The sequence below is a fragment of the Python bivittatus genome, unplaced genomic scaffold (genome assembly GCF_059951505.1).
Source record: "Python bivittatus isolate LINGU-HERP-01145 unplaced genomic scaffold, Pbiv_v1 ctg000040_np1212, whole genome shotgun sequence".
Classification (NCBI taxonomy): domain Eukaryota; kingdom Metazoa; phylum Chordata; class Lepidosauria; order Squamata; family Pythonidae; genus Python; species Python bivittatus.
Genome location: NW_028277032.1, coordinates 5522755 through 5550730, shown reverse-complemented (window position 1 = coordinate 5550730; position 27976 = coordinate 5522755). Strand labels below are relative to the sequence as shown.

The following is a 27976-nucleotide window of genomic DNA, read 5'->3' as shown; positions in this document are numbered from 1 at the left end:
GTGGCAGTGCAATCACAGCAGCACTTGCTGGATTTATTGAAAAAGTACCATAAGATAAATCTAAGGCAAAGAAAAAGGGCATTTGTAGGCAGGGGTTCCCAAAGCAATCCAATGGAGGACACCCCTCTTCACAGAACAGGAGAGTCAGCGTTTCCGTCTAAACTGGAACCTGTAGATTGCTGGCTGATTTACAGTTTCCTTCTTCAGCTTCACTCTCTGAGTTTTGTCCTGAAATCAAGAGGAAAGAAGTTTTCTTAGGCAACACACCCTTCCAAGTACTGGCCTTTGCTTCCAGAGAAGGGCCAGGTGCCCAGCCCAGCCCAGCCCCTTGGCCCCATCAGCCAGTTGCCTCCCCACAGAAAAAGACATGGGTCTTTCTGAGCTGGCGGCCATGTACATCCTGAAGAACAAAATTCCCTGAAGGAAGGAAAGAGGGATTCCTGTTCTCAACACCTCTCAAGAACAGCAGGACCAGAAGCCACGTGCTGCAGCTCCAATAAAGAGGTCTCCTCACCAAGAGATCCTTTCGGGTCTGGAGCTTCTGTGCAATGACAAACATCTTCCGTTCACGCTCTATGCGTTGCCTCAGCAGGCTGTACTGACCCTTCCTCTGCCGGGCTAGCCTCTAGAGACAGAGAAGAAACATGCCGTTTTTCACCAGAGTCATCCTGAGGTGTGGAAAATGCTCAGAGCTGCTCCTGCCTCCTTCACTGGTGCTAGGCAGGCTCTCCTTGCCCCAAGCCCTCCCTGTAAATGCCCTCGGCAGCCAGGCTGTTGAGGGCAGGCAAAGGTGGCCCTCCAGAAAAAGAAGGTTCAGGCAGGGACACCTCTGCCCACCCCAACAGAAGCGTTCAGAAGCTGCAAACGAGGGACGCTGCTCCGGCTTTACAGGAGGAGAACCAGAGGGGGCAGGGGCTGGCTGATTCCAGTTCCTGTTGCACCCAGGCTCCAGGCTGCCAACCCCACAAGCCCAAGTTCCTGAGCACAGCCCCACTGTGGCAGGTGTGAGCTAATTAGCACCGTCACACAGGACAGATCCAAACTTGTCCCACCTGCAGATGACGATTCATGTCTCCTGGGAGAGAACACCCACCAGCCTGAACTAGTCCAGGGATGTCAGCAATAAGCCAGCCAGAGGGTGGGGGAACTTACTATCATCCCCTCCAGCTGCCTCCCTCTCAGTGGTTCTGGGCAACCTTCACATGTCCCCGCCCCGCATCCCCCATCGAGTCCTGCCCAACCCAAAGGCAGCCTGGTGCGACTCCATCATAACTGCTAGAATCGAGCTCCCCTCCCCTCCAGCTTCGCAGGAGACCAAGCCAAGCCAAGAGTGTGCGGAGGAAGAAGCCGGACTTAGCCCTGAAAGAGGCTCCCCTGGCTGAACAGCCTGGAATCTGTGCCAGCAGGGAGAATATTTTCTTTCTCTTCTGTAGCTCAGCTTGTCGCTCCAGCTGCCGCACCAACTGCCCTGGTCCCAGTGGCACAACAGAGGCTCCCATCCCATCTTCCCAGAGTTAAATCTGCCCCACAGTCCCCAGCGCCTACCACAGGTTTGCTGGAGTCCCTTGGAAAGGGTGAACGGCCACTTTCCATCAACTCCCAGCAGCCACCAAAGAAGCTGGGAGTCGGTCACTTCCTTCTGAAGCATGTTTCATGAACAAGAAAACCCCCTGAGTCCAATCAGGACTGCCAGCACCATGGACAGTCAGAGTGGGCTTCTGTCCATCCTGACCTTTTCCTGCCTGTTCCCATGGAGGAGGACAGGGTTGAAAGCACCCCAGACAAGAGTGTAAACCTTTTCCTCTGTTCCAGCAGAAGGCAGGCAAATCCCCACTCAGCTCTCTCATCTTGGCTCATACAATGCAACTGAGGTGCTCTTTTCTCTCCATTGACTGACTTCAGGGTACCTACACAAAGGATTGCTCCTTCCCCCCACTAAACTGAGCGAGAGAGAAATCTCTAGGCAGCCGATAAGCCCCAGCAGTACAGACCTGTAACTGGCCATCAGCGGTGATCCCTGAAACAGCTTTTTTCTTCAGGGTTTCGAGGACTGGCCTGTTGTACACTCTGCTGACCAGCTCAGGAGCAGTGTTCAGATGGAGGGCAATGTCAAAACCTTGCACTGAGAAAAGGAGAGGCTGGTGTCTCTAAATCATTTGGACCCTCCTCCACCGACTCCCAGCTTACAAACCAATTAAAGCCAGCCTCAAAGAAAATGTGCTACAGGAGCAGAAAAAGGTCAAATAACCCAGGCACGCTACTTCACTTAGAAGAGTTGCAACAGAGAGAGAGAGCAGAAGCTGGGTGCTGGCAGTGGTGAATTCTTCCATGAGACAGGTGGGTGTCCCTCCTCCTCTTAAAGAGGTAGTGGTTTGCCTCCTCAAGAAGCCATTGCTAGACCTCTACTGTTCTGGACAATTTCTGTCCAGTTTCCAACCTTCCCTTCCCACAGCAGCTTCTGAGAACCCTGAAAGAAGCTGCTGGGCCCTTTCAGTCGGGATTTCAGACCTGGGTATGGGACTGAAATCACACTTCTGGATGACCTCTGGTGGGAGTGGGATGGGGTAGTGTGTCCATCCTTGCCCTTCTTGACCTCTTGCTGGCTTTCAATACCATCCACCATGGGATCTTTGTAGAGAGGCTCTGTGGGTTGGGAGTGGGCGGCACTGTATTGTGCTGGTTCTTTTCCTTCCTGAGGGCTGGTTCCAGTCCAAGTTGATCAGGGGGAGAAGTCCCACCCTTGGCCCCTGCTTTGTGGGGTGCTGCAGAGTCTGGTGCTTTCTGCACTCCTGTTTAACATCTACATGAAGCTGTTGGGTGAGGTTATTTGACAGCATGGGGCGAGGTGTCATCAGTATGCTGATGATACCCAGCTTTATATCTCCACCATGGGCTGACTAAGTGATGCTGTGGAGGTCCTGTCTTGGTGCCTGGAAGCTGCGGGAGTTTGGACAGGGAACAACAGGCTTCAGCTCAACTAAGGAAGACTGGGTGGCTTTGGGTGCTGGGGCCCTTAGTTCCGGGGAGTTTCCATCTCTTCTTCTGGATGGGGTAGCACTACCCCAAAACAGAATCTGTGCACAATTTGGGGGTCCTCCTGGACTTGCAGCTCCTATTCAAGAAACAGAACAGGTGGCAACTGTGGCCAGGAGGGCCTTTGCACATTGTGTTTTGTACCAGTTGTGCCTGTTCTTGGTCCTGGACATGGTGCTGCCCTTGAAGAACATTCAGAAGCTTTGACTGGTGCAAAATGTGGCAGCATGGGCAGGTGTGTGCACTTTGTGATTAACACACGCTACGCTTCTGCTCCACAAGCTCCATGGGTTGCCAATTTGCTTCTGGATTCAATTCAAGATGACCTATAAAACCCTTCATGGCATGGGACCTGGTTATTTAAGGGTCTGTCTCTCTCCAATTGTATCTACCTGTCTCATCAGGTCACGCTCCAGGATTCATCAGCCAGAGAGCCTGTTCTGCTATGGCACCTGCCACAGCACCTGCCCCATGGAACATCATCCCTCCCTGAGACCTGAATGGCCCCAACCATGCTGTCCTTTCAAACATGGTTTTGCCAATGGACAAGGGGATCTGGGAGCACCTCAGAGCCAGTGCAGCAGCTATACTGAGTGTTTTGGTGTATGTGATTACCTCGGCTACAAATTTTACATATTTTAGGATGGGTTTTTTGTTTTATATATTTATTTAAAGTACTGTGTTTGTTTGTTTTATATTGTTTTAACTGTAAGCCACCCAGAGTTGTATATATATGAGATGGATGGCTATATAAATTGGATTTTAAAAAAAACCAGCGCTATTCTACCACCTGCAAGAAGAGAGCACGAGAACACAAGGTTCACTGTTACAGAGCAGCAGCCATTTTATCAGGCTCCTTGAATTGTCTTGAGGAATGTGAAAAATGTCCTGTGCAGGCAAGGGCAAGATTTATAGTGGGCTGGTGCACAGGCCACACAAGAGAAGACCACCTATTTGCCCTTTGAGCTGCCTGAACTGCAACTCACCTAGAACGATTTGGTAAAACTTCCAAGACTCAAAGTATCTGTTTCATCACAAAACAACACACGTTCTGCTTTGTGTGCACCCCTGGTTTCCATCCCAGCTAGCCTTTATAAAAATTGTTAGTATGGGATTTGGAGTTTATTTATTATTAATCAAATTTATATGCCGCCATCTCACTATATAAGTGACTCTAGGCAACTTGCAAATAAAGTTGTTTTCTTCCACTCCACTCCTCCCCTTTCCATTTTCCTTTGTTATACAGGACAGGGACAAATATCAATGACACTTGTAAGTCACTCTGTGTGAGCTAGAGACTGGAGTAAAAAGGTTAACGTAAATAAAAATAATGACTTGCTGCGATCCGGCGGCCTGTCGCTGGCAGCCTCATCAAGTCAGCGAGGCTGGAAACCTTCCCAGCAAAGCCTTGGTTTTTCAGCGGCGCTAATGAAGCAGCCCTGCCTTTTCCCAGCGTCCCGCCCGGAGGCAAAGCCTACCCAGGCCGCTTCCCCGCCCAGCCGGCGGCAGCCCGCGCCTCACCTTCCCTCCGGGTGTCGAAGAAGAACGTGTGCCTACTCGGCTGCTTCCCCTCGGCGTCCAGCAGGTGGAGCTCCGACTTCAGCCGCTCGATTTTCTGTGGCAAAACGAGGACGCGCAGGGCGGCGCGGCTCAGCCTGGGGCCGCGCGCGGAGACGCCGCCGCCGCGCCCCGGCCGCCCGCCGGCCCGCCCGCCCTGACCTTGGCCTCGGCCGCTCGCTTCATCTCCACGTACTTCAGGTCCTGCGTCTTCAGCAGCTTCTGCTGCTCGGGGGCGGGCGCGGCCTCGTCCTCCTGCCGGCGGATCACGTGCACGCCGTCCTGCCGGCGAGGCGCGCGGGCGTGAGAGAGCGGCGAGGGCTCCCCGGAGGGACGGCGGCCCGGGCGGCTCCGGCCGCACGGCCCCGAGGAGCGGGGTGAGCTCCCGCGCGGCCGAGCCGGGGGCCCGCGAGGGGCCCGCCGCGCAGCCGCCCCGCCCCAACCCGGCCCCCCGCGGGCCCCACCTGCAGCCGCGCGCGGGCCATCCGGAAGTAGAACTCGTCGGGGTTCCTCTCCTGCGCCCGCCGGCGCAGCGCCCGCAGCGCATCCCGCTTCTGGTGGAAGTCGCTGCGGAGCAAGGCGAGGGGTCAGCGCGCCCGAGGGAGACCCGCCGCCCGGCCGAGGAAGGCCGCGGCGCCCCCGCCCCGCCGCCCAGGACGCGCTTCACTCACTCGGCGCGGAGCCGGTAGTCCCGCTTCTTCTCGAGCAGGCCCAAGGCCCTCCGCGAGGCGACCTGCGGGGAGAAGACAGGGAGGGAGGGAGGGACCCCGTCAGCGCCCGCCGCCGGCCCCCCACCCGCCGCCCCCCGCGGGCCCCGGGGCCCACCTGGCCGCGCTCGCGGTGCTGCCGCTGCCGCGACTTGGCCGCCTTCGAGAACGCCGCCATGACCCCCACTTCCGGCGAAGGGCCCTCCCCGCCCGCGCGCCGCACAGCCCGAGCGGAAGAGGCGGGCCCATAGGGGACAGGCGGCCGGCTCCGCCAGTAGGCGCGACCTGGGAGGAGCCCCTCGCCCAACCCGCCCTCCCGGGCCCCGCGGGAGCGCCTCTGGCCCGAAGCCCGCCCCCCACGTGCGGCGGCGGCGGCGGTTCCGCCTCCCCGCCGTTCAGGCCCCGCCTCGCGGCAGCGGCCCCGCCCTCGGGAGCAAGGCGGGCGGTTCGCGTGGCCGCTCGGACTCGGCGGGCTGTCTCCGACCGGCCCCGTCGCGCGCCGGACCGCCGCCGCCGCCGCCGGTAAGAGCGGTCGAGGGGGCGGGTGGGGGGAGGCCGCCTCTCCGTCCCTCGGTTCGGGCTTCCCGGGGCCGCCGCGCGCCGGGCCGGGGGGCCACGGGGAAGCTCCCCGCGAAGCTCCGGCGGGGCTCGGCTGAGCGCGGCGGGGACTTTCACGGGGAGGGGCGCGGAGCGAGGCCGAGGCCTCTTTCCTCGGGAGCCCTCCTGCCCCGCGCCCGCTCCCCTCCGGCGGACCGAAGCTTTCGGGAGCGGGGAGCGGGAGGGCCCCTCCGCTCCGCGGACGGCTTCCTCGGCGGCCCGGCCCGGCCCGGCCCGGCCCGGCCCGGCGGCATCCCAGGAACGGAGGAAGGGCCGCCTCTCGGGGGGGCGAGGCTGGCTCTCGGCCCTGAGCCCGGGAAGCCGTCCTGGGACGCCCATTTTGCTCCCAGAAAGTTCCCGCGGCGGCGAAGCAGGACCTCTCTCGGGCAGCCGTGGGTCGCCCGCAGGATCCGCTCCGGATTCAGGCTGCCCGCCTCGGGCAAACGCCCCTGGAAAGGGATCCTGCGAGGGGCGCACGGAGGCTCTCCTCCTGGGGGCCGCGGGCGGAGCGGGCTCCAGCGCAGCCCCCTGCTTCGGCCCGGCTCCTTCAGCTGCCTGTCAGTAGCGGGGTGGCACAGGTCGGTGCCGGTCCCTTTGCCGTGTGCTGGCAGTCCGCTTCATGTTCCGCCCGCTGCTAGCAATCCTGTGATCTCTTCCTATCTCTTGGACGAAGCCCCCTTCCCCCCCCCCCCCCCCCGTTCAGGAAACTGCAGCGAAGCTGGCATTAGCATATGCCTCGTGCCCAGTCCCCCTGCCCTCTGTGAAAAGAGCTCTGCTGCAAGGAAGCTGGCTGCTCTCTTGGCCGCAGCGATCCTGGTCGTGTTGAGAGGGAGACTTCCTTACCGAAGAGAAACTGTGACTGTTAAGAGATTGAACCCTCTGGAATGGTGCCAGCCTTGCACTGGAGATGCCCATTTGGCATCGAGCCAGGTGACTCACTGTGCTGCTCCTTCCTAGAGTGGTTCCTGGGGTTCCAGCTATGGAGGGCTTTGTTGGGAGGAGTGACTTGTCCTTGTTGGCTGCTGTTGCATCTCCAAAGAGCAGCAGGGTCTGTGAAGAGACATGGCGGCATTTTCATTTGTTTTTCTCAAGTATGAGGGACATTTTCAGGCTGGGGAAAAAAGGAAGTTGGAATTAGAATACCTGGCTCCAGAGCACTTGCACAGTGTTTTCATGTTGTTGTGTGTGGGTGTGTTAAGATCCTCGCCCCAGTCCCTGTCCCGGATGCGGTTTTGGCCGTGACTTTCCATTGGGAAACAGGGAGGCTTCCAGCATCGGGAGGATTTTAGTACTTTAGTCCAACCGACTGCTACTTGGAGGGCGAGTGGAGCCTCTCTTGGTGGGGTGCTGTGCCACTAGCTGGCTGCATCAGCATAAATTCAGTGCCAGTAGCGTCAGAGCACCATTTGGTCCTGTGATTTCCTCCCACCTTGGTGGTATTTACGGGATTGGCAAAGATTATGGTTTGGTCAAAAAGGATCTTGATAGACTTGACACTGGGCCCTCCAGCAATAGAAACGTATTCTGCGCTTAGGTAGAAAAAACAGGTGTACAGCAATACTCGGCTCAGCAGTAGTATGTGTGAGAAGGACCTGGGCGCCCTGGGAGACCACAGATTAAACATGAGCCAGCAATGCAGCCAGTGTGATCTTGGGCTGTATCAACAGAGGTGTGAAATGTTGAGGCCACAGGAAGTGATAGTTCTGCTCTATGTTGCACTGGTCGGGCCACACCTGGAATAGTGTGTCCAGTTCAGGCCACCACAATACAGGATGCACGTTACCTAGATATTTTATATTTTATGAATACTGAATAGCACTATGTCCTCCCAATGCACCGGAGTCCAGTCTCTCTGGCAGCTGAGGGGGCCTGGAGGAGACTCCATGTGTGTGGGGGGGCATTTGTGAGACACAAAGAGAGTGGACCATCTTGGCCGCTGGCAGATCCCTTCCTCTTTCGGGTACACGCACCATGTTGTTTGCAGCCTGACCGGTTTTCCTGGGGAAGACTTGGGGCAGCAACAACAGGAGCAGCTGCCTAATTGAGAACCGTTTGGTCTTCCCATGTGCACACTGGCAAAGCGAGTAATTTACCCCCTGCCTGCTTGTTCTCGGGGCATCGGGCTAAAAGACTTGCTGTGCTTCCCGTTCAGAAGCTGTTTGCTCGATTGACTTCCCACCTTCCTGCCATAAGAACACATGGAACAGGCCCTTTATCTGTGTACTTATTCATTTGTTTTAGGGGTTTCTAAGGTTGCCCAGTTCTACAACAACTCTGGGCAGTGTACACTAAAAAGCCTGGGGAAAGAGCCAGGTCTTCAGAGCTCTTTCCAACCACAGCCAGGATGGGAGCCAGTCTTATCTTTGCGGGGAGGGAAGCGGGCGAAGCCAAGCAGTCAGCTTTGGTGCCCATTGCATTGTGCTTCTGTTGCTGCCAGGGAGGGACTGCCTTGGCTCCACCACCGGGGCTGCTGAATTCTCTGGCCAGAGAAAACGGCCGCTCATTGAGGCTGGCTGGGAACTGGAGTGCAGCAGCTGCTGAGCCCGCCCTCTGCTATTCCTGGAGCAGCAGCTCTTTCTGTGGGGCCAAGCTGCATTCCAGAGGGGATTCGACCCCAGGTCCAGTGCCAAGGAGCAGCCAGCCAAGAGGGGGGCTTGGCTGCGAGTCACTGCCAAGAGTGACCAGCTCGAGCCCACAGCCTCCTGCCTGGCCTCTGTAGCACCTCGAGTTGCCCCCCCCCCCCCCCCCAGTTCCCTCTGGCCAAGATGCTGAAAGCTTTCTGAACCTTTGGTCATGGCAGCCCAAAGAGAGGAGGCCCAGCTTGGCCCAGTCTTTCCAAAGCTGAAGCAAGCGGGGGGGGGGGGGGGCGGCACAAGTATTTCTTCATGGTGCTCCCTGGCCTGGGTCAGTGCGTGGGGTGGAGGCTGGTCTCTTTTTTTGCTGCCACCATGGAAACGGTTTCCCTTGCTGGGAATCGGCTCAGAGAGGGGTCTTGCCCCTGCTTGGGTTATCCATTCCCCCCGAAACGCCATGCCCTTGCAGCTGGAGATAGATGGAAGGGGTAGGGCAAATGCGTGCCCAGATTCCTCTGGGCTAGGCCTCTGCTTTCTGTAGAGCTGGCCTGGGTGGAGGCAGGGTGGTGAGGTTGCAAACCAGAACCCCCTCCCGTGGAGGAAAGGGAGGATAGTGCAGCAGCAGAGGGGGGCTGTGCTGGCAGTTACCTCCCTCCCATGGACTTTGGGTGTGAATCAAGGTCTCCCTTCTGCTGAGGCACCTGAAAGAGCTCTTGACTGCCGAGGTTGGACTGCGATGCCATTTAAATGGGGGGGGGGCTGTCCCCGCCCCCCCCCCCCCGTCTATCCCAGGGTGTGCAAAGGCCATCTGAACTCTCACATGTTATTGTGAATAACTCTCACAGTCTTATGGTGACTTCCCACCATAAACCAGTAGGACATTGAGGTGTGATTCCCGGAGATGGGGGCAGACTGGAAAAGGGTCTTTGGGGCAACCCATCTGTCTATCCACTTCACTCCTGGTGTACCCGGGTCTCTCAAAGCCTGGATTTGTATCAACAGTAGCCATTGACTCCTTGCTTAAATGTGTCTCTTGCATTCATCCTGCACACGTTGACAACCAGCTGTGAGTTCAAGATCCATCCACTCTTCCATGTATCCCGCAAAGAAGCAAATAGCTTCTATCAAATAAACAGTGGCCAAAAGGACAGAGAAGTCCTCTGGGCTTGGAGCCCTTTCCACCCAGGCTGAGCCCCTGCGGCTGCAACGTGGGGCGGGAGAGGCGGGTGGCCTCTCTGGAGCCCCTTGCTTTGAGCCTTCTGGGGTTGGGATCTCTTCTGAGGCTGGTGAAGAAGCCACTGAATCCGCTGGCTCACCCCCAGCCCTGGGCAGGTTGACTCAACAGTCTGGAATGTTCTCCTTCCAGATCTTTCCACCCACCCCACCCCCACCCCCGCCACCGCTAGCCCGCCTTCCCAGAGAAACCACCTCTCCTGCTGTTCCCTTGGAGGTCTGGAGCAATTCCCTTCCCGCGCAGAGGCCGGGAGCTCTTGCTCAAAGGGGCTTGGCCCAAGGCTGCGTGGCTTTCGCAACGTGGTTCCCTTCCCCTTCCCCCTCCCCCTGCCGCTTCATTTTGTAACCTCCCAGAGGCCAGCCTGAGTAGCTCTCTTAAGATCTCCAAGGGCGTCCCAGAGCCCCCGCAGCCTCTGCCAGGCTCTGGTCTGGTTCCCGGGGGGCGTGGGGCCCTGCACTGGCTGTGGTCTGTGTCCTGACATCTGCAGCCCTCCAGGGCACCCAGGCTCAGCTGAGCCTTAGACATCCTCGTGGCCTGGTCCCAGTCCCGGTCCTGGTTGTGGGGGGCATGAAGAGTTAAGGCAAATGGAGACCATTTCAGCAGTTGTGGCTGTGCCACAAGAATGATGGGAATCAGCTGCTTCTCTTTTTCCTTTTGCAGCCTTGGAATTCCCAGAGCCCTTGGCTGGGCAACATAAAAAGGAAAAATCCAAACAGATTTAAGTCACATTGCATTGGTACACCAAGAGAGACGCCTCGAACTTCCAACGCTGAACGATTTCCTGTGTGTTGCTGAGTAGGAAGAAAGTGTGGATTTGCAGTGCGCGGCTGCAGCGCTTTCTTTTGGGCAGCCCAGGGCCTCGGGATGCCCGGATGCAGGCTTAGGCCTCTTTGGTGGGGTTGCTACTGGGGACCTCGGCCGTATGTGTGTGAGCGGCAAGGGGGTTCTCTGTGCAGAGGTCCCTTTGGCAGGGACTCAAGGCATCCAGAGAGTTCGCAATTCACCCAACTGGGCATTCATTCTTAGGAAGCAGACCTCCAGCTGCAGTGGAGCCACTCCTAAAGACACCCCGTTTCTCTGTGTCTGTGGGGGGGTGAGTGACGCAAATGCCTGGACACACCCCCTCCCCTCTCAGCTTGCAGCCTCCTGCCAAGAGCAGCTGCTGGCTTGAGCTCTGTGCTCTTTCTCCTACTCTCACTGAATGCCTGGCATCTCCCAGACTAAAAATACCGGTTTCAGATTAGAAGGGCTTCAGTCCTTCTGTAGTGGCCCATCATATGGGTGCCCTGAAGGTCCAAAGCAGCTGGCCAAGACCCTGGTGTCCCTCCGGGGTTGGAGGCTGCCCTTTCCCACCTGCTTTCTCTGTCATCAGGAGATGCCTCCCTGTTCTTTCCTAGATTGTGCAGTGACCCAAAATAGACTTGGGGATTGTCACAGCTCTGTTGCTCTTCTGCCTTCATGTGCCAACCCTGTATTGATTCCGCCCCTTTATGCTACACTTGGAAAGGTATTTGGGTGATCATCTGGTGGTGTCAGGAGTGGGAAGTAACAGAAGTTGGGGGGGGAGACCACCACCCTGCATGAAGGAATGGTTGGGAGAACTTGTCTGGGACTGAGGAGGACCTGCCGTTCCCTCTCCATACAGAGCTAAGCCTCAGCCTGCATCTGTAGCCCCTGACTTGGTTCACCGCTTCTCTCCCTCAGCTGCTGAACTGCCTCTTAACTGGAAGGCTGTTAACCTCTTGACAAAGCACAGCCCTCCCATGGGACATACCAAATAGGGTTCTTTCTTTTCTTTTTTTTGTAATAATTTTATTAAAGTTTATGAGTACAAGGATAGAAGATGAATACAAACTAAGAATTAAAAAAAAACTCTTCTTCCCATATCTCATCTCTTATCAATAAACAAATTGTAAAAACTCATTTAATGCTATTCAGCAAAAGTCCGTTAAGAACTACCAGAAATAACATATATATTTTAACCTTAATCAAATCCATTTTGCATTCCAACTTACCACTTTCTCTGAGGAATAAAGCAAAAGAAATCACTCCCTATTTATAAACAAATCTTTAAAGCCTTGTCATTCAGTCCTGGTCAAAAAGGAATTCCGTTAGTAGCTACCAGAAACCACAACATCTATATTTTAATCCTGGTCAAATAAATTCACTTTGTATTCCTTCCGTTTACTTTTTATTAGCTTGATATTTAATCCCTTTAAATAATATCCCACAAGTTGATTTCTTATCATTTTCTCTTTGTCTCCTCTCTGGAACAGCTTCAGTAGTTTAACACATCCCTTTTGTAAATCCGAGATAAGAAGGCTATGCACTCTTCTGATTTATCATTTGTAGGTCCCCTTTAATTATTAAAACATCAGCCAGTTTCATTTGTAAATCCATTGTGGCATCTTTTTCCATATCACTCTTACAGTCTGTCATTTTTAAATCTGTTTTCAGATCCACATCATCTTTTTTCATATCGCTCTTGTAGTCTGGCCTTTTTTTCAAAATCCATTTTCAAATCCACTTTCTACCCAGCCTCAGTCTCTATTTTGTCCAGTAAAATCTGTTCCTCTGTAGCCTTTGTTAGATCCATTCTTATAGTGGCAGACAATCTTGAAAGTAATTTCTGAGTACATTGTTCCCAGACAGCCTTAATTTCTTCTATTGTCAGATAATATTGCTTCATTGTATTAATAGGTCTCTTCTCCTTTAATTGTAATTCTTAGTTCTCCCTGGTTCCGTCTAGCCAATCTTCAAAGTCTCCTCTTACCGTATGTTTATTTTACAATCAGCAAAATTTCCCCACAGGAGGATTTCTTACAGTTCATTTCAAAATCTTCATATATACTTTTATAAAATTTTTAAAATCCCACAGGAAATATTCTTTCAAGTCCATCTGGCCCCTTAACTTCCCAAAATCAACATTCTAGTCCCTCTTTTGCTATTTTCCATTTTTTTTTTTCTTTTTAGTCCTTAAACTTGCATGAAACTTCTTTCATCCAGGATAGAGGGAAGCTCTCCCGGCGTAATGAAACTTGTTCTTCAGAAGGTTCTTAACATCCAAAAGATCAATAAGAAGCAATTTCTTAAGGTAATTAAGAGAGGAAGTAGGCAAACCCAGTGTCCTTTTGAAGGTACCAAACCGCAGTTTAGGCAGGATGGTTTTCCCCCGGCTCCCAGAGCTCTCAAACCTGCCAGAGATCACTGTTCTACAATCTCTTCAGAGGGAGCCTCTGTATGGAGCAAATTTATGGGTGATCCTAGTCCTCTCCTTAATCCGGAGGGGGGCTCCAAGGAGCCGATCCATTCACCGGCTCCTTTCCACTGTGGCCATCAGCCCCACAAGACTTTGGTCTGCCATAGCTTTCCCAGAAGTGTCAGGTGGGGCTCTTTCTTAAAGCCTCCACTCTTGCCTTAATGCCTGCATTTCATCTCTTTTCCAGGCTTCCATGTACTAAAGTTTGGGTGGGAAATGTATGCACTGTACATCAGTTGTGAGCTGCCAATATACCTCTTTTTCTTCACTTTTAGAGAGAGAGAGCTAATATTTAGTATTATCTTGTTCCACTTGTATGTATTTTAGAGGGCTGTCAAATGAAAGACTATAAGTATTCACATGAGATACCAATATAGACACACATGCTTATTTAAAATGATAGGCATTTAACGTTCAGTAGTTTGAGCGTTATAATTGACCTCACTTTATGTGCCAGCCACCAACAAGTTTTTGTGCCCCGTTGTACTGACAAAGAAGCTGGTTTGCACTTCTACTTTGTACAGTGCATTCTTCTTGCACGTTGTGACATTTGCTTGAACACCTTGGCATTTGACCTAACCTTACAAAAAGGCTTCACCACTAAGAAAACAAAAATTGCCTGAATTTCTGGGTTCTTTTTGAACTGCAGCGTTGCAGCAACTACAGAGCCTCTTCTCTGCAACAGGTAACTGTGTTGCTTTTCCAAGGACTTTTTGGTAGAGAATCTAAAAGTTACCACTGGCTCTGGGGCTCAAATTGCCACTCATCTTTCAGCCTCTTGTTTTGAAAGCTCTGAAGCTGACTTGTCAGCTGTCAAAATTCAGGACTAATTTGGATATGACTCCAGTTGAATCCCAAGCATGGCAGTGCTTTCCAGTTGGAGGGAAGCCTTTTCTGATAGCTGGGAGAGAAGAAGGGAGGGTGAAGGTCAGTGGAGAGGGTGAAGTCTCAGGAACATCTCTCCAATTCAGACACTGCCAGTAGCTAGGAGTCCCCACCTATGATCGGAACCAGTAGTCCTTGGAGAGTCACCATATGGTCCACCACAGCCAAGTCACATACAGCAGGCACAGTTTGCTTGCCACCCTGTGTTCACTCCCAGTCCTTTGAAGTCCTGCAGTTCCTGACCTACAGCTCAAGCCTGCCCGCCAATCTCACCCCTCTCACTGATACAGATCTACCCAAAGTTTTCTCCTGAGCAGCAGGTTTGTGCTAAGCATGGTTGATATTTTACAACATGCGTAAATGCTGACATTTGCTTTGCAAAAGCCTCTAAAGATGGAGGCCACATGCAGGCACACCCAAATGCATCTCTAATCATTATCTTCTCTGAAAACTCCTGTGCTCGCCAGGGGAAAGTGGATGGGGGGAGTTCGCTTAATTCAGTGACCCGCATCTTCTCCAATCGTTTGTTTGCTGAGTGCAAAAAGTTTGAGAAATGTTCAGGTAGATGTCACTGGGAAGCTTCCTGCCCCTGGATTCGGTCCTCTGGTTCAGAGCGGCCCTTCTCTCCTCTCTGGCCCTGTAGGAGAGACTGTCACCTGCCTGCCCAGCCTCAAGGGAGGAGGCACAGAGCCACACTTGGGGCCTGGGTAGCGCAGGATGGAAAATCCCGCCCGCCCCTCTTCCCATCCCTGGCAATAAAAATGTAACAGTTAATTTAGCTCTTGTCTTTTGTGGCAGGGAGCAGCCTTATTCTGCATTTCCAGGTGTTGGTGGGTGGTGCTTGCTGATTTTGATGACCTTTGTGATTATGGGCCATCAAGTCAGTGCTGATTCTTAGTGGCCACATACGTGAATTGAACGGGGGCTCCAGGAGGATCCAGCCCCATCATTGCTGTCATTGAGCCATCCCCAGCTTAGAGGGCAGAAAAAGAAACTTGCTCCCTCGGATGTGTCAGTCTGTCTCCTCAGTGAGTGAGACACAGCACCTGTGTTTCGCAGCTGCTTTTCTGCCTGAAAGTGAGGCTTTCACTGGAGCGAGAAAGCTGAGGAGCAAAGCTTCCTTGTGAATTTCAAAGTTGCCCTCCCCTTAAACATCTGACCCACCTGGTTATGATGGTGGATGTTGGGGCTCCTAGGCCATGTTCAGCCCAGACTTAGTGGCTCTTTGGTGAAAGCACCCATCCCTTTCAGGTGCTCAGCAATCACAGAGGGCCTGGCGAGACACTTCAGCAGCACCACCACCTTCCTTTATCCTTGAACCCCTGATTGTGAGGACAGATGCAAGAAGGTGGTGCCTAAGGGGGCACCCTGCGGGAGGCAAGTTGGAAGACCCCTGTGAAAATCTCAGTGTAGATGTTGATGGTTTATTTAACAGTGCGTATATCCTGGTAAACTCTGGGCAGCACATCGTTATAAGAACAATCCATAGAGATAGAATAATACAGTAATGTAATAAAATAATCTGTCCATCCATAATCACATAACCATAAATCTATATAATCAGCTTGGGCTAAGGTCTTGCTGGAACAAAATAGGTTTTATCTGCTTGAGAAATGTAAGAAGGGTGGAAGCCCCCTGCCCATCCAGAGGATGTTCCAAAGAGTGGGGCTGCCACAGAAAAGGACTGCTGCCATGTGCTTTGGGGGGATCCTCAGCAAATCTGTCCTGGAAGTCTGGGCCAGATGGGCAGACTCTGGCAAGGCATCGCCTGAGGTATCTCCGGGCTGTCTCGTGCAGGGCTTTAAGAATAAGAAGCAGTGCTTCACCCTGGGCTGGAAGCCTCCTGCAATACCTGCAGTGACTTCAAGCTGGCATTTCTCAACCGTAGCAGGATTGTCTCCCCAACACCCTCACCACCATGCCTCAGTTTTTGAGTCATTTCCAAAGGCAGCCCCACAAAATATATTGCAGTTGTCCACCTCGGTGGTCAAGGCATGAGTTCCTGTCACTATCCAGTAGGGTTGTGAATGGTGCACCTGTTGAAGCTGGGTGAAGTCCTCCCTGAGCATGGTTTTCACGTGCTGTTTAAGCAGGCACCACAAGGTCAGAAGTCTTTCGGTGGGAGCGTGTTCCATTCCAGAGTGCGACTGAGAAACAGCAACTCTGCCTCAGTAGGCTTTAATCAGAATTTGTTCTCACCCATCCAGATGCAGACTCCTATCTTTGCTATCAGATTAATTAGGATGGAACTTAGGGGTTCTGGATGCAAAAGGGGCTGGTCTCCTCTTGCTTCCAGGAGGGGGAACACTCAGGCTGCCCTTCGGATCCCATGGCAGTCAACTGCACCCAGGGGCTCCTGGGGAAACTGCTGTCCAAGCTATTTTCACAGTTTCCTAAACTTTATACATGAATGTGGGGACGGGGGGGGGGTCCTTGTTTTCTCCTCCCCAGCTTGCCGACCCTTTCATCGTAGGCACAAGGAGGCGCCCTCTGCAGTTACTGCTGGAACTGCATGGGACAGTCTTGGTCAGCAGTGCTGGCTGGACACAGCGTTGAGGCTCCCGGTGGGATGGGATGCGTGCCTCTGAATGGGGCTTGGAAGGTTAAAGGGCCTCTTCCTGGGGAGCGGTTCAGTACAGACCTCCTCCTGCTTCTAGCTTGAGCATCAGGCGGTTCTGACCGGGCTGGAATTCTCCTGCAGAGGGTTTCAAAACAAGAAAGGACTTCTGATCTCCACAGAGAGATGCTTCAATGACGGGGGCAGATTTATCGTTGGTTTGTGCTGGGGCTGTAATTGATATCAGATGGCCTGTGCCCAGTCTCCCTGGTAAAGAAAATCTTTCCAGCCGTCCTCTCCTGTAGGGGACAGAGATGCCCCCACCCCCTCTCGCTTGCAAACACGCAAGAGCAGATGGCCAAGGAGAATAGTCGGAGCCTATCATCTCCAGGTTCTTTTCGGACTGAAGGGGGGAGTGGGTGTTTCCTTGCTGGAAAAGAGATGGAAAGTTGGTCCTTCTTTTTACTGTCAGTAACCAGGATGCAGCTTTTCATCAGGGTTGCAAAGCCTTCACACCCTTAAACACCTGATTTATGGCCTCCCCCTCCCCCCGCCTTCCTGAGTGGCAGCTCTCCAAACAAAGAGTCACCACCATGAGCAAGCCTGTTTTGACCAAATTTGGGGAAAAAAGTTCCCTCGAGCAATTGAGCAATATTAGTACATGGAAGATGGAGAACTGCTGCCTCTCCTGGCTGAATGTGCAGTCAGTTCCAAGAAGTGCCTTCATCTTCAATTGTCTGTTGTGTTTTGCCTGAGTGCGAAAGAGCAGCTCCCTCTCTTCCAGCCCCGCTTGTCCCAGGGAGGCATGTTTGGGATTTTGAAAGCACGACTGGTACCTGCCTTAAAGATCAAAATGAAGAAATGCGATGGCAAAAGCAGCTGTTTGTGGGCATCAGGTTGGGTAATCGGACAAGTGACTGTCAATGGAGAGCACAGCTCTCTGACCTGAAAGAGGGAATGTGCTCCCGCAGAAGAAGCAGGTTTGCTGGGAGGTCCAGGTTGTCCTTGGAAGGACAGGTGGCTGCAGCAGCCAGGAACCCCTTTGCTCTTCCTGCAGAAGCCAGACCCAGCTGTGGGGAGGTGTTTAGTGCCTAGATCACTGCAATATTTCCGGGGGGGGGGCTACCCCTGAAGAGTGTCAGCCCTCCAAGGCAGACAGACTAGGAAACCAAAGTCATGCAGGCTAATACAGTACAGGTAGTCCTCAAGTTACGACAGCAATTGGGACCAGAATGTCCGTTGCTAAGCAATGCGGTTGTAAAGCTCAACGTCACATGGCCACATCAGTTAGTGACAGCAATCCCTGCAGTTCCTGTTGCCATTGTTAAGCGAGGATCATGGGTAGTTAAGTGAACACTCCTCACAACTTTCTGCCGGCTTCCAACAACCAGGGTCAGTGGGGTAGCCAGCAGGAAGTTGCAAGTCCCAAGTGGCTTGCAAGCAGGCTGGCAGGCAGGTAAGTGGCTGCTGCCAAGTGGGAGAGGGTGTGCAGGTGGTGGGGAAGGCTCAGCAGGGCTTGGGGTGGCTGCTGCTGAGTGGGAGGTGCATGAGTGGCCAGTGAGGGTGTGCAGGTGGCCAGAGGCATGGCGCAAGCTGTGGGAGGGTGCACGGGTAGGGGAGACTTACCCGAGCAACTTGCAGCCTTCTCTGCCAGCTTCCCCATTGACTTTGCTTTTGTGGGAAGCTGCAGGGAAGGTCACAAATGATGATCACATGACCGCGGGATTCTGCAACTGTTGTAAGTGTGAGCTGTTTGTGATCACGTGACCACGGGGGTGCTGGGGCAGCCAGAACTTCAAGGACCATTGTAACTTTGAACAGTCACTGAATGAGTGGTCGTTAACCAAGGACTATCTGTATTACTTTTGTTTATCAGGTTGCAGTAACAGAATCTTGCAAGTCTGAGTGCACCTCCCCCCCCTTCCCTTTATCTTCATGAGAACTAGGGAGGGTCTTGTCTGAGACGCTTTCTCAAATTCAATTCCTGCCCCAGACTCAGATGTCTTTTATCTGACTGTTGTTTTGGTTGTGGCTCTTCCTCCTGTTCCTCAAGGTTATTCCTACTTCCCATTACAACTACAGAATGCTTTTCAGCTGAATGGTCAATTGTATTAGCTCCCCAATAAAAGGTGCTGTTTCTTGCCAGTAAAGCTTTCAAGTGGGGCAGGATAGCTGGACTTTGCCTCCCGTATGAACCTGTCGCCGCAAGTCCCATCTTCTTGTCGACTTAAACTCATCAGCTCATTCATGAGCCTGGGGGTCAGAATACCGGGCCTTCTAGGAACAGCAAACCCACCCCAAGGTAATGCAGCACTACTAGAACTCCAGGGGAGGCAGCCCACCCTGTCCCGACCAGAGCCAGGCCCAGGCTGCCACCTGCGCTGGGCTCATGGGGCCTGTCCTCAGCATGAGGGGCCCTGGGACGGCACAGGACAAGGCCATCACAGCCAGGGCCAGGCCTGCTCTTCAGGCACAGGGCCTCCCCTTCTGTTCCCCGAAGCTGTGGCAAGCCACAGTATGGAAGAACAGCCCCCAGCCCCGCTGCGGTGGTGGTTCGTGTGGGACTGGGAGTGCGGCTGCCCCTCAGCCTGCCCTGCCTGGGTGCAGAGTCCAAGGGGGGCCCGGCGAGACTAGCGGGCTGGGGCCAGTCGCTTTCCCATGTGTGAAGAAGCTGCTTTCTCTCATTCTGGCTGCCAGGGAGCTGCTGAGCTGCTTCTCCCCATCAGGCTGCCTACCTGGCTCTCGCCTCGCTGGAACGGGGGTCACTCTTAAGACTTGTGGCCTGTCGTGAACAATTATTTGGAAGGCCACATGTGGGCAGCGGGCCACAATTTCAAGGCTTGCTTGGGGTGCGTGTTAATAATTTTACTCCACCCCCTCCAGAAGTCCTAAAATGTTTTGTCTGTTGTGAACAAATGCCTTTGAAGTTGCATGTGGCCCCAGGGTGGGGAAGGGGAAGCCAGACGTGTAATGGAAGGTGGCTTGTAGGCCAGGTCGCGCAGGAAGCATCTGCTTCCAGCCTCCTGGCACGGTGGGCCAGGAAGCTCGGGGTGTAAATGTACCGCCACCAGTATCCCAGAGCTGAAGAGACCCTCGCGCTCCAGTGCAAGAATTCAGCTATCCCGGCAGACAGAAGGCATCCAACCAGGGGTAAGGGGCTCCCCTGTCCAAATGCTTATCGGAACAGTTTGCTGGGTGCCTTTCTGAAACAAATGCCCTTGCTTTGTACCACCGTGCCCACTGGAATGATAAAGAGCAGCCTGATACCTACCCGAGGAATGCTGTTCTATCCCCCCCCCTCCATCTTTTCTCAGAGCCAAATATACCCAGCTCCTTCAGCAGTTCCTCATAGGACCTAGACCTGAAGCTGAGCATCTGCACTGACCTTTTCTGAACCTGTTCCAATTTCTTTGAAACCTTCTTAAAGGATTGGACCCAGAATTGGGCACAGTCCCTGAAAAGGGGTCTGACTAAAGCAGAAGAGAGTGATTACTACGACCCATTAATTGACAATTATACTTTTGTTAACAGCCTAAAATTGCATTTGTCCTCTTTGCCGACACAGGACACTTCTGGCTCCTATTCAGTTTGCATACAACTCCTGTTCCAAGACTTTCTCCCAACAGGCATCGGCCATCCTGTATCTGAGCATGATTTTGATTACTCTGAGCCCTTTTCTCCAACTATCATCATCATCATCATTTTGAATCTTTTTTTTTTTTTTTAATCTGCACTCAGTCATTACTGACTCTGCAGTGACTGCTTGGACAAGTCCTTGCAGTTTTCAGGGCAAGTATTTCGGAAGTGGTTTGCCAGAGCCTCCTTCCTAGAGCAGAGCCCAGCTGGCAAGCGCAGGAGGCGGGGTTTCTGTTGCTTCGCACCCTTTTCGGGCGAGCGCGGTTTCGCGTTTTACCGGCAACTGCTCCCGACTCCTTTCCAAGGCGCTGCCAGCATTTTTCCTCCCACCGGAGTGAGAGTACCCATTTATCTACTCACGTGAGTTTTCGACCTGTTGGGTTGACAGGAACTGGGGAGGAAACAGGAGCTCACCCTGTTTAACGCGAAGGCTGGACTCGAACCGCTGAAGCGTCAGCCATTTCTGGCTGGTAACTTTCAGCGTCATTAAGCCGCTGCGCCACCACGTCCCCCTTTGAATCTTATTACAGTATATTTCTGTCTTTTAGGGTATTAGCTATTCCATCCACTTTTGTGTCCTCTGCAGATTTGATAAGAGTTCTGTCCATTGATTAATGCAATATTTTATTCATTCCATAAAAAGACTGAAAAACAGAGGGCTCAGAAACGATCTTTGGGGCATCCCGCCTATTGTCTGTCTGCCATTTGATGAGGAATAGTTTGTCACTGCTCTTTCAGGATGGTTTTTGAGCCAGAAATATTTCCGGTTCCTTGTCATGCCGCCCAGCTCTTGCTGCTTAGAGCCCTAATTGGCATGCCGCAATGGACAATCCAGTACTTCACTGAAAACAAAATATTATATATTTATAGCATTCTGCAGTGTATTAAGGAAATTACCCAATCAAAAAATGAGTTAAGATTAATCTGGCAAGAAGCCCGTGCTGATATCTGGTAATTACCACTTCATTTTCAAAGTGCTCTTCTGAAGTATTGATGTCAGACTGAATGGTCTATAATTTATCAGGACTTCCTTTTTTGCCCTTTTTCTTCAAGATGGGGGGTAACACCTGCCCTTTTCCAGTCATCCAGCTCTAATTTTTCTTTGAGTGGTTTAAGAGGCCCCATTTCAGCAACATCCGTGCTTTCTATAATGCATACATTCTTATGTGACATCCTTATTTCAGAGTTTTCATCTCCAATTGCTACTTAAAGTCTCCCGAACCAATTTTACCATGTTAGCCAAACACTTTTAACTGATCCTTGTTCGATGTGGTCCGTCTTGTGCCAGCAGTCCTTCGTGTAGATATTTCAGGCCCTGGCCCCAGAAACCCAGTCACTCCCATCAACACCATCTGTGTAGCCATTTAATCTACTTGCCTTTTCAGTCCTCTTCTATGGACTGGAAGAGTGGATGAGAGCACACCTTGAGCCCCACAGCCTCAAGCTTCCTTCCAAGGCCTGTACGTCTGTGGTGGCATGGTTGTAGCTGCACCTCAGTATCATTTCTTCCACGTGTCTAAGCAGGAAGGGATACTTGCCTTCTCTGTGGACTTGAAGGATCTTGGAAGTTGTTCTGTCATACTCCAGACAGACAGTGTACCTCCTGAGCTAACATGTCCAGTCAACATGCTTTTGCTTCAGTGCCTTTTGTAACAGTGAATCACCAACTAGCAGGACTCTTCTTTGTCTTCTTACAGGACATGGCCACATCCTTTGCACACTTTGAGGATCATTCTCTCTTTCTGTTGCCCTGCTTTGTCTCTGAGAGTCTGAGAATGGTTTCTGAGTTCCAGCAGTGCAGCACAGCTTCTAGCCCCCTGGCTTCTGGTTGTTGCCCTTATCCACTGAGCTTGCTCCTGGTTCATCTTCTTTGTGGAGGAAGTTGTTGTTGTAGAGCCTCCTGTCTTTCAACTGAGACATCCTTTTTCACCAACCGAAGTATGGCCACTTGCTGCTGCAGTTCTTCAAGGACTCTTGCAAGCTTGCTGTTGCAAACAAATACATATCACATTGTTTTCAGGCAGGAAGACCAGCATTGCAGGCCACAATTGCAGACCACTGCCTTGCCCATGTTCATGTTTGCTTCACTGAGCACCTCTGAAGGGCTCGTTTCCTCTTCTGTTCTTTTCAGGCTCTCCCATTGCCCAATTTGTTAGGGAGCCTGTTGGCGCCCTTCTTTTTTCCTCTGCTGTAGAACCTTCATTCTCACTGCTTCTGGAGGTGAGATATTGAATCACAGGGAAGGTGTCAGGTTCAGCCCAAGAAACTCCACAGGACGGTTCTGGAATTGCTCAGTTACTTTATTAGCTTACACCTGCTAGACAGAATCTCGCCAGTCTAACTCTCAAAGTCTGCAACTAAACACTACAAATTCCTTAGGGTGGTGCCAGTCTCATCCTCTTTGCTTTCACACGTTCAGGCTGTGGGCTGAGGAGATGCTTCTCCCCATGACCTTGAACCTCCTCATCCAAGTCCTCCATCACAGAAGGGAAGGATAATCAGATGTACAGACAGTATAGTACAGTATAGTTTTTAACACAGGCATATAAGGAGAGCTGTTGTCCTTGGAGACTGTCGGAGTTCCAGTTTCAAATGTAAGAAATATTAGTGTTTGGAGAAGGGACAAAAGATGGTGCTTGCAAGCTTTCTACCCACTTGGAATATTGCAACAGAGCTTGGTGCTCAAGTGCGCGGAAGTTGTTAGATCAAGTGATGAAGATCTATCTAGCCATTGGGGTGGGAGGATTGTTAGTTGGTGATCCAGGAATCTGGATGTGGTTCTTCTGTTCCACTCAAGATGGCACTTGTCATAGGAGATGGGCCCCTTGGCTCGGTGAGGACCAGGTGGGAGTTTGGCTTTTGTTGCAGCATGGCACGGCATGTGCTGCTTCTGCAGTTTTCCCCCTTCCTGATCCGTCTTCGTATCCCCTCCTCCTTCCTTCTCTGGTTTATTTCAAAAAGTATTGAAATGCTGGAATTTCCTGGAGGCTACAGTGATTGCTCACCCTCCCCCAGTTTCAGGACAGCTAGTCCAGGCATGCTAATGCAGAAGCTCCTGGCTGGAAGACTGGCCCATCAGCCCTCCTGTAAGAGGATGGCAGCTCCTTGCTCATACTGTGAGTGCGCTGGAGGTCAGTGACAGGAGAGGAGAAGTCTAGAGGAATTCCTCTGTTTTTACTCCACCCAAAGACCCCATTAGATGAAAGCCCTGGGCAGAATGAAGATGCTCTCCTCCCCTCTACTCTGGTTGTGTGGGAGGGCAGCATCTAGCCAAAGCTTCTGAAAGACAGAATTGGGTCTCTGCTGGCAAGAAAAGCACTTGTGAGGAATGGTGGACTTGCCACAACTCCCTGAGAGGTGATGGGTGCCTGGCTAAGAGCCAGAGGGCTACCTAGCCAAGGGAGTCTTCCTGTTCCTGAATACCCAGAGTTCCAAAAATGGGCTTCCAGCGTAGCCAGTGGAGGCCAAGAGCCACCGAGTGTAGAGCTCATCAGAAATTTAGAAGAGAAAATTGCATCAAGAATTGGATTCTGAATGCTTCAGAAAGCCATTTTGCTATGTTGCAGTTCCCTCACCATTCAATTCCAGGGCAACATGTGGCTTGTAGAAATCATAGCGAATGGTGCCCTTCCTTCTCCAGCTTGTGTGGGTGTGCATATGAAAGAAAGAAGAAGGGAGAAAGAGGACCATCTCTCCCCAGTGGGTGGATCTTCCCCCAAAATCTTGGCTAGGAAGGTCAACCATGGTTTGTTTTTCTTGTTTCCCAGGAAGCACGTAGACTTCCAGCAAGCAACATGACGGACGGCTTTGACTGCGCCAGCTGCAAGGAGTCTCTTTACGGGCGCAAGTACATCCAGGGCGATGAAGGTCCTTTCTGCATCCCCTGCTATGACTCCCACTTTGCCAATACCTGTGATGAGTGCAAGGAGCTCATTGGACACGACTGCCGGGTGAGGGGGCAGGGACTCTGCTTGGGTGGGCTGCTCCTGCCCTGCATCGCTCCTGGCTGCCCCCCCCTTTCCCCCATCATTTACATTGGACATTTGTAAGGAAAGCCCTCGCAAGGCAGCACCTAAAAACATAAAATGCAATCAAATGATCTAAACAGTACCAAAGACAAATTACAATTAAGGTTGGACAGCACTAGCTCTGGGGCGTGTCATTGCTTTAACAGCTAAGGCCAGTGTCAGGAGTGGGAAGCCCGGCCCTCGCCCTTCCGGGCTTCCCCGACTGGAAACGGGTGTAAGGCTCAAGACCGCCTTAGCCTGATCCAGGCTCAGGACTTGCCCTTCGCTAGTGGTCTGACCCACCCTCTCAGCTGCTGACCCCTTTTATGGACTTCTCCCTCCCAGCCCCCTCTCATTCACGCTCTTTCAGTGATCCTTCAGAATCCCTCCCATGAGCTGTGCCCACCCAGTTTAAATTCCTTGCGGCATTCTCCCCCTGATTTTCAATCCTAAGAATTTGTAGAAAGGGTATAGTTAGTTGCCCCTTTTCCAACTATCGCATATTATGAAATGGCATCAGCTTTCAGGAGCTGCACCTCACTTCATCAGATGCGTGGAGTGGCTGGACTGATGTAGGGTTCAAACCAGGATGAGGTGGGGATGGAAAGGAGGGGGAGGCAGGTGACGATGCAGACACAGAGTAAATGTGAAATAGAGTTCAAGAACTTTATCAGCTGTGCTGTGTGTGTGTGTGTGTGTTTTTAAAGCTATTGTGCTTATTAAGACATCCTGAAACCTTTTGATGTATGTAAATTCAGCAATCTCTTGTTCAGTTGTGCTGCTAGAATTTCTTTGTTTCAAAATAGCTACTTTTCAGATCTGTAATGGAGTGTCTTGGGAGATCAAAATGTGCTGATATTACTTTGTTGTGGTTTTGAGTACTGATGTCAAGCTTATGTTCATTAATTTTTTTGAACAAAGCTTGTCCTGTATGTCCTGTGTAGAATCCAAGGGGCCACTGCAGGCAGATGATGACATAGATCATGTTAGTGGAAGAGCTTGTGAAGGTGCCTCTAACCTTGTGTGTATATTTGTTGTGGCCTGTGATGACACTCGTTGGTGTAGATGCGGGGGCAAAGTAAACGTGGGGTGGGTGGCAGTGTCTGTTTCCCACGTTAGCATCATCATCCCATTGTTCTTTGCGGCTTGTGAGAATCTGCTTCAGGTTGGGGGGAGCCTGTCTGCCATTATGTATCCGCCACCCGGTGCCTGAGAAAGTGCAGCGTGCTTATCCAGCTTGTGCCGCCAGCGAAAGCTGACAGCCGATGGGGTTGGTGGTTCTGTTTCTGGGGCTGCCAGAGGCTGGCACGGCTTTCTGCAAGGCCCGGTGGGGCCCCCTCACAGGAGAAACAGAAATGCCAGTCCCAGGGGCCCCAGAGCAGTGAGTGGCTTGCCTCTGACCTCTGCTTCTCCCCTGCCCAGGAGCTCTACTACGAGGACCGCCATTACCACGAGGGCTGCTTCCGCTGCTTCCGCTGCGACCGCTCCCTGGCAGACGAGCCCTTCACCTGCCAGGGCCAGGAGCTGCTCTGCAACGGCTGCTACTGCCGGGAGTTCTCCTCCCAGTGCGTGGCCTGCCAGCAGGTGGTCATGCCAGGTGCGACACTCCAAGCCCCTTCCTCGCCCCCGCCCAGACCCAGCTGCCCAGGGAGGGAGGGCAGGGCTTTTGGTTGCTCACCCCGCCATCCCTCACCCCACAGGCTCTCGGAAGCTGGAGTACAACGGGCAGACCTGGCACGAGCACTGCTTCATCTGCAGCAGCTGCCAGCAGCCCATCGGAGCTCGTTCCTTCATCCCGGAGCAGAGCGACTATTATTGCGTCCCCTGCTACGAGAGCAAATTTGCTCCCCGCTGCACCCACTGCAAGAAGGTTAGATCTTGACCCCTTGAGGGGAGGGAATGCAGCCAGTAGGAACTCCCTCAGGGCCCTGGGGCTGAGCAGGCCCCTGAGATGAACTTCTGCTCCTCTACTCGTAGTCGCTGACCAAGGGAGGAGTGACTTACCGGGATGAGCCGTGGCACAAGGAGTGCTTCGTTTGCGCGGGTTGCAAGGCTCCCCTGGCCGGGCAGCAGTTCACTTCTCAAGAGGATCAGCCCTACTGCGTCAAGTGCTTTGGCAGCCTTTACGCCAAAAAGTGTAGCGCCTGCGCAAAGCCCATCACAGGTGAGCAGAGAGGACGGGCGGTCAAGCCTCCAGGGGAGGGACCTGACCTGGCTCACCTGCGGAATCGGGTAGCCTCATTCCTCCCTCTTTCTTCCCCAGGCTTTGGGGGAGGCAAGTATGTCTCCTTCGAGGATCGCCACTGGCACCATAACTGCTTCAGCTGCTCCCGCTGCGCTACCTCACTCGTGGGGAAGGGCTTCATCCCTGACAACGATGAGATCCTGTGCCGGGAATGTGCCGGCAACCTCTGAAAGGACACCCTGTGTTGTTGTCCTCCAGATTGTGTGTGTGCCAAAGTTCTCTCCTGGGGCAGCAGCAGGGCAGGGATGGCTCTTCCCTCCCTGGCACTGCTGACTGGCGCCAGCCTCCTCTTTCCTGCAGGCCCAAAATCTGGGCCGGGGTGCGCGCTCTCAGCTTTCTCACCTGGTCTGCTTCTGACTGACAAGCTCAGGCCGGTTCCCTTTTTTACCAGCAGAGTGGCAGTGAAGCCCACCACTGCCAACCGTGATCTGCCTCAAGGGCTGTTTTCTTGGGGCCTGGAAGAGAGCAGGCGAATGTCTCTCAGTAGTGGCTGGAGCCTTCCACTCCCCACCAAAGTGCGTCTGCTCTTGCCTCTGATCCACCCCAGTTGTCTGAATGCCAGCAGTAGCCAGCCCAGCTGTCCCCCTCCACCACCATGTTTCTTTCTAGCCATCTCCCTTCCCCGTCTCTCTTCTGCATGGGGTGGGGACAGAGAGGAGCCCCAGAGGCCTCATCTCTCTCCCGAGGCACTGTCTCTTTCCATTCCCACCCAGGGCAGCAGCCCTCTGGGGGGGAGTCCTTCCCCTCCTTTGGTCCCCAGGAATCCCTGAGTGGCTGAAAAAGAAGCCTTGGCACAGGCCCCCCGCAGAAGCTCCATCTCTTTCTCTCTCAGCCCCCGGGCTCGTGCTTGAACCCCCTGCCGCCCCCTGCCCCAGGTTGAGGAACGTGAGGCCTGGGCTCTCTGCCTGCTGCTTTCTGTCCTTGGGCTCTCCCACCCTTCCAACCTGACCCTCCCCGCCAGGAAGGAGGGGGCTCTGTTGCCTCTGCAGACTTTCTCCGCGGCCTGAATTTTCTTCCTGCCTCTCTTTGGTGGAATGCTGTGCATGTTCCTTTAAATGAATCATGTAGCCATTTCCTCAGATGCTTTGCTGTCGGGGAGTCAGAGACCACAGCTGGGTGCCTGCCTGTTGGTGTGGATGCTCACATCTGGTCAGTGGATCTCTCCCCCTCCTTTTCTGACTTTCTCTAATAAATCATGTTAATGGATAATTGAGGATAATTCACTTCAAGAAGCAGGGGGGTGAGATGGGTTTTGCATTCAGTCTCCTCACTGAGCTGCTTCCCCATCCTGAAGGATTCAGCACTTCCTCCTCCAACCCACCTCTGATGCTTGGTCTTCAGAGCCTGCTGGGAGTACTTAGGACTTGGCCCCACCCAGGATTTGGTGCATGGAAGGAGAATGGAGTGCCCCGTGATAAAATCGAGGGGTTGCTCCCACAAAGGGCAGGTGCTGCTTCACATCCATGTCAGCCTGATGCTGTAGTCCTACCACAGCCTACTGACCCCCAAAGCGGGAGGGACGGGGACTCTTGAGACTCCTGTAACAGGAGTCAAGATTCTCCAGCAAGCATTGCCCGGAACAACTGGATGTGAGCCAAAGTAGCTGTGGTGAATTAAAGACATCTCTCCGCGCTGTCGTTTCTTTCCTGTTGGGTAATGTGTTGTTTCTGCTGTAGAAAGGGAAAG

At 52.9% G+C, this 27976-nt stretch overlaps 3 protein-coding genes across 6 annotated transcripts in view; 1 reads left to right on the top strand and 2 right to left on the bottom strand.

The window, feature by feature from the left end:
* LOC148216940 (uncharacterized) overlaps positions 1 to 27976 on the bottom strand; it is a 589705-nt gene that overhangs the window by 368233 nt on the left and 193496 nt on the right. The window lies entirely within an intron of this gene.
* Positions 2 to 5606, bottom strand: UTP11 (UTP11 small subunit processome component). Of its 3 annotated transcripts, none has more exons than XM_088154263.1 (8): positions 5416 to 5606; positions 5262 to 5323; positions 5055 to 5157; positions 4753 to 4872; positions 4555 to 4648; positions 1992 to 2122; positions 515 to 625; positions 2 to 228 (listed from the first exon to the last, which is right to left on the bottom strand). In XM_088154263.1, the coding sequence occupies exons 1-8, from the start codon at positions 5473 to 5475 to the stop codon at positions 145 to 147; spliced, it is 765 nt and encodes a 254-aa protein (XP_088010389.1). In that variant the 5' UTR covers positions 5476 to 5606; the 3' UTR covers positions 2 to 144. The 3 variants fall into 3 exon arrangements, with proteins under 3 accessions (XP_088010389.1, XP_088010373.1, XP_088010384.1); XM_088154247.1 differs by having other exon boundaries at positions 4753 to 4876; positions 5056 to 5157; positions 5416 to 5584; XM_088154258.1 differs by lacking the exon at positions 4753 to 4872 and having other exon boundaries at positions 5416 to 5583.
* FHL3 (four and a half LIM domains 3) lies at positions 4834 to 27932 on the top strand. 2 transcript variants are annotated; one of them, XM_088154242.1, is made up of 6 exons: positions 4834 to 4967; positions 23806 to 23988; positions 25468 to 25642; positions 25746 to 25915; positions 26023 to 26209; positions 26309 to 27932. In XM_088154242.1, the coding sequence occupies exons 2-6, from the start codon at positions 23833 to 23835 to the stop codon at positions 26458 to 26460; spliced, it is 840 nt and encodes a 279-aa protein (XP_088010368.1). In that variant the 5' UTR covers positions 4834 to 4967; positions 23806 to 23832; the 3' UTR covers positions 26461 to 27932. The 2 variants fall into 2 exon arrangements, with proteins under 2 accessions (XP_088010368.1, XP_088010365.1); XM_088154239.1 differs by lacking the exon at positions 4834 to 4967 and adding an exon at positions 5652 to 5819.